Below are 3,989 nucleotides of genomic sequence, written 5' to 3'. Positions count from 1 at the left end.
CTAGCGGTTTCTACCAGTAGCTATGCGTTCAATCTCTCTCTCTCTCTCTCGTGTTCTTGATATGGCACGATCTTGATGTATCACATGCTTTGTTAATATAGTTGGATCATATGGTGTTTCCCCCTCTCTATCTTGTTGTGATGAATTGAGCTTTCCCTCTGAGATTTATTATTAGATTGAATACTTCTATGGATTTGATAACACTTGATGCATATATGGATATGAATACTCATGGTGACAATCGGGTATCATATTGATTCACTTGATGTGCATTTTGTCACTCAACTTGCAGATTCCCGAGGTGACATTGGGGTAATCTATGCATAGGGGTTGATGCACGTTCTTGTCCTACTTTCCCCGGTAGAAATCTTGGCGAACTCTTTGAGGTTATTTGTGTTGGATTGAGTATTACGAATCTGAAATTGTTTGATGCATGTCGTATAATTTACTCATGGATACTTGTGGTGACATTGGAGTATCTTGGTGATATTAGAGTTGGTTGATGCATATCATATGTTGTTATTTTAGTATGAACTCTTGAATAGATCAATAGAAAAGGATAATTCGGTATTATCTTAGTACGAAATCTTGGATATCTTGAGCAGAAAGGATAGATTTAAGGTAGTTTCATAACCTACAAACAATTTCTTCTTATGTTCTCCGCTATATAAGAACTTTGGAGTGATTCTTCGTTGCACGTTGAGGGATGGTTATGTGATTCGATTATATTAACATTGTTGAGAGATTTCACTAGTGAAAGTACGGACCGTAGGCCTTGTTTTCAAGCATTGCAATACTGTTTGTGCTCACTTTTATCACTTGCTACCTTGCTATTTTTATATTTTCAGATTACAAAAATCTATATCTACCATCCATATTGCACTTGTATCACCATCTCTTCGCCGAACTAGTGCACCTATACAATTTGACATTCTATTGGATGTGTTGAGGACACACGAGATTTCTTGTATTTGATTGCAGTCTTGTTTGAGAGAGATCATCTTCAACCTACATCTCCCTCAGATTGATAAACCTTAGGTCATCCACTTGAGGAAAATTGCTACTGTCCTACAAAACGTTGCGCTTGGAGGCCCAACATAGTCTACAAGAACAAAGTGTGTAGTAGACATCAACCCCTGATGGTGACGAGGGGGGGGGGGGACAGGACCAGAGCACGCGCGTGGGACGGATTCCGCTGCTACCATTTCTTGATGGGCTTAGCCCGACGTCATTTTGTCGATGGCGACGAGGTGCGGTGGCTGGGGGAGAGGCTGTAGCGGATGCCGGTGGGGTGCCCGCCTGAGTCACCTCAGAAGAAGTCGCAGGGGGAGCGGTGCCCATCCGAGTTTCCTCGAGAACATTGACTATCCTAAGAAGTTTGCCAGAATCCCACCGGAGATGGTGGTGGGAGGGAGGCATGATTGAGAGGTGGCGCCACACGCAGTGATACGTCTCCAACGTATCTATAATTTTTGATGGTTTCATGCTACTATCTTGTCAAACTTTGGATGTTTTGCATGCCTTTTATATAATTTTTGGGACTAACTTATTAACTGAGTGCCAAGTGCCAGTTCCTGTTTTTTCCATGTTTTTGACCCCTTTCATAGGAGATTTTGAAATGGAGTCCAAACGGAATAAAATCCCCGAAAAGATTTTTTCCGTAACGGAAGAAGATCAGGAGACTTGAGAGCCAAGGCAGGGGGCTCCAGGGGCCCCACAAGCCCTCACCCCGCGGCCAGGGGGGAGGCCGCGGCCCACAGGCTTGTGGGCCCCCAGGACCTCCTTTGCCCTAGGGTTCACTACAAGAAATATGCTCATATATGATGTTTTTTAAGACGTCGTTGATGAATTCGTCATTAATCTATGAAGATTTCATCCGAGATTGTCGTAAACCGTTTGAGGGGATCAAATCTACATATAAATTACGACGATGCGAGTCAAAAATGTCGTAACCGCATAAGATGAGATCGTCATAACTTTTACGACGATTATAAAAATATCGTAACATGTTCTAACTATGTTGACATGTCACTCGTGGGTCCATTTTATGTCACGCGCCAATCCCGCCTAGTTTGTGATGTCCTTTTAAAAAATATTTTTGATAGATGTTTCACAAAATTACTCTATTTTTAGTACATAAAACTATTTTAAGTCAGTGATTTTCCAAACCAATCAAATCCCTTCCCACGGATCGATGACATGGCGGCCATCCATCCATCCATCCATCTCCATCCCACATCCATCCATCCATCTATCTACAGAAAAAAATAAAATAAATTGAAAACGAGATACCCCACCCCAACCCAAACCCTATCTCAGATCCCCCCATCGCACCCTTCCTCATTCGTCCCCATCTCCTCGCTGCCGCTGCCACCCCCTCTCGATCCAGTCCTCTCCCCGCCGCTCCCAGCCATCGTGCCGCCACCCTCCCTCCCCTTCCTCCCCGAGCACTGCCACTGGCCCAACCACAACACCACCCTCGCCTCCACCCCCTCACCGACGAAGATGAGGTGACGATGGAGATCCCGGACGACGCGACGTCCCAACTGCCCATCTAACCCTCGTCACTTCGGCGCCTCGTCGCCGTCCGCCAGCGCCGGGTCTCCCTCTCCTGTCGCGGTCGGGCGAGGCTTCCTCTCGCCCTCCTTACCAGTGGCGACGCCCCAGACCAGACCCCCCCTCTCCGCGGCGGCCAAGTCCACCCCGGCCTCCATCTCCACCATCGGCGACCTGAGGGGCCTCGCCGCGTCCAGCCTCGACTTGCTCAAGCGCCGCCTCGATGCGCTCCACGCCGACGACGCCCGTGACCTCGATGCCTCCCACTCCCGCATCTCCAAGCGCATCAAGGTGATCTCTCTAACTCTGGTCCCCTTTTCCCATCCGTCCTTGGCGCATCGACCGATCCTGTGATGTGATCCCCTTCCATGTGCTCTTCAGATGCACACGCAGAGCTGCCTGAAGATGGAGGAGGAGGCGGAGAAGGAGCACAAGAAGATGGTCGACAAGGTCTCACTGCAAGCCGACGAGATGAAGGTATTTTGATTCGATCCATGCTTGGTCTGGTGTTGGCCTCTGAATTTCGCGTGGATTTGGACCCTGAAATTGTGATCCTACTGTCGGTGTGGATTCCTTGCAGGCATCCTACAAGAAGTTGGTGACAGAGGTGCAGTCGTCTTTGTCTCGTGGTACTGCAGCGACCGAGCAGAGCCGTCTATCTATCTCAATTTTACTGCACTTCTATCTTCTCAATTTCACTGCACTTCTATCTTCACATCTATCTATCTGAATTTTACTGCACTTCAGTCTTTAGTTCAAGCCACTATGGCAGTAGTGTATTGTTTAGTACTGACTTGGTTCACAATGGTCAGTGTGCAAGGTGACCTTACCTGAGATAGGAAAGTCCATGGCCAGAGCTCTCGATGGCCTGCGCAGTCGCTACAACATCCCAGCTACAACAACTTAGCATACAGTTTTCTGCTACGTCTCTGAATTGGTAATCACCTCTCATGTTTCCAAATTGGCATCCTGTATGCGTTTGGTCATGTTTAGTAAATTTGCATGAACGTACGAGCGTTTGTCCATGAGATCGAATTGGCAGATGTTAGTATCTACCAGGGACAGTAATTGTTGGTTACAGGTTACCATAGTGCTGTGGTTCATTGTATATGCAGTTCTACTAGTAGCGGTCAAAATGCATCAAGGACGGATAAGAGATCACTAGAGCCTACTACATGATCCTATCCCGTCACAAGTTTTTTCTTGCTTGGTTGAAAATAGGTATATCTAATCTGCGTGAATGTCGTAGATGTTGGTTTGGATATTCCAGATATTTATTCCAGTTGGAATTAGAAGCATCGATCACGGGGTTCAAACTAATATCCAGAAATTCGTGGTCTAAATGCACAGGCTTAAGTATCTATTAGACTTGCATGAAGTTTGCCATGCCTCCAAAATCTGCTCCTCTGCGTGTGCTAGCTATACTTGTTTAT

The 3,989-nt window shown here is 46.5% G+C and overlaps 1 protein-coding gene across 1 annotated transcript; it reads left to right on the top strand.

Annotated features, from left to right (window-relative positions):
- The first annotated feature begins 1,280 nt into the window (after window positions 1-1,280).
- Window positions 1,281-3,494, top strand: LOC123428666. Its single transcript, XM_045112856.1, has 5 exons — window positions 1,281-1,333; window positions 2,523-2,847; window positions 2,938-3,033; window positions 3,137-3,185; window positions 3,369-3,494. Exons 1-5 carry the CDS (start codon window positions 1,281-1,283, stop codon window positions 3,461-3,463), a joined length of 618 nt encoding a protein of 205 aa, XP_044968791.1. The 3' UTR covers window positions 3,464-3,494.
- The last annotated feature ends 495 nt before the right edge of the window (window positions 3,495-3,989 follow it).

Source organism: Hordeum vulgare, chromosome 2H (assembly GCF_904849725.1).
Source record: "Hordeum vulgare subsp. vulgare chromosome 2H, MorexV3_pseudomolecules_assembly, whole genome shotgun sequence".
Lineage (NCBI taxonomy): Eukaryota > Viridiplantae > Streptophyta > Magnoliopsida > Poales > Poaceae > Hordeum > Hordeum vulgare.
Note: the sequence above shows the minus strand (reverse complement) of the source record. Positions and strands in the feature narration are given on the sequence as shown.

Bases quoted from the DNA above. Each gene is read 5' to 3' on its own strand.
- LOC123428666 (XM_045112856.1), top strand. From the start codon at position 1,281: ATGCCGGTGGGGTGCCCGCCTGAGTCACCTCAGAAGAAGTCGCAGGGG. The intron at 2,848-2,937 runs GTGATCTCTCTA...TGTGCTCTTCAG, and splicing joins GCATCTCCAAGCGCATCAAG to ATGCACACGCAGAGCTGCCT. The intron at 3,034-3,136 runs GTATTTTGATTC...GATTCCTTGCAG, and splicing joins TGCAAGCCGACGAGATGAAG to GCATCCTACAAGAAGTTGGT.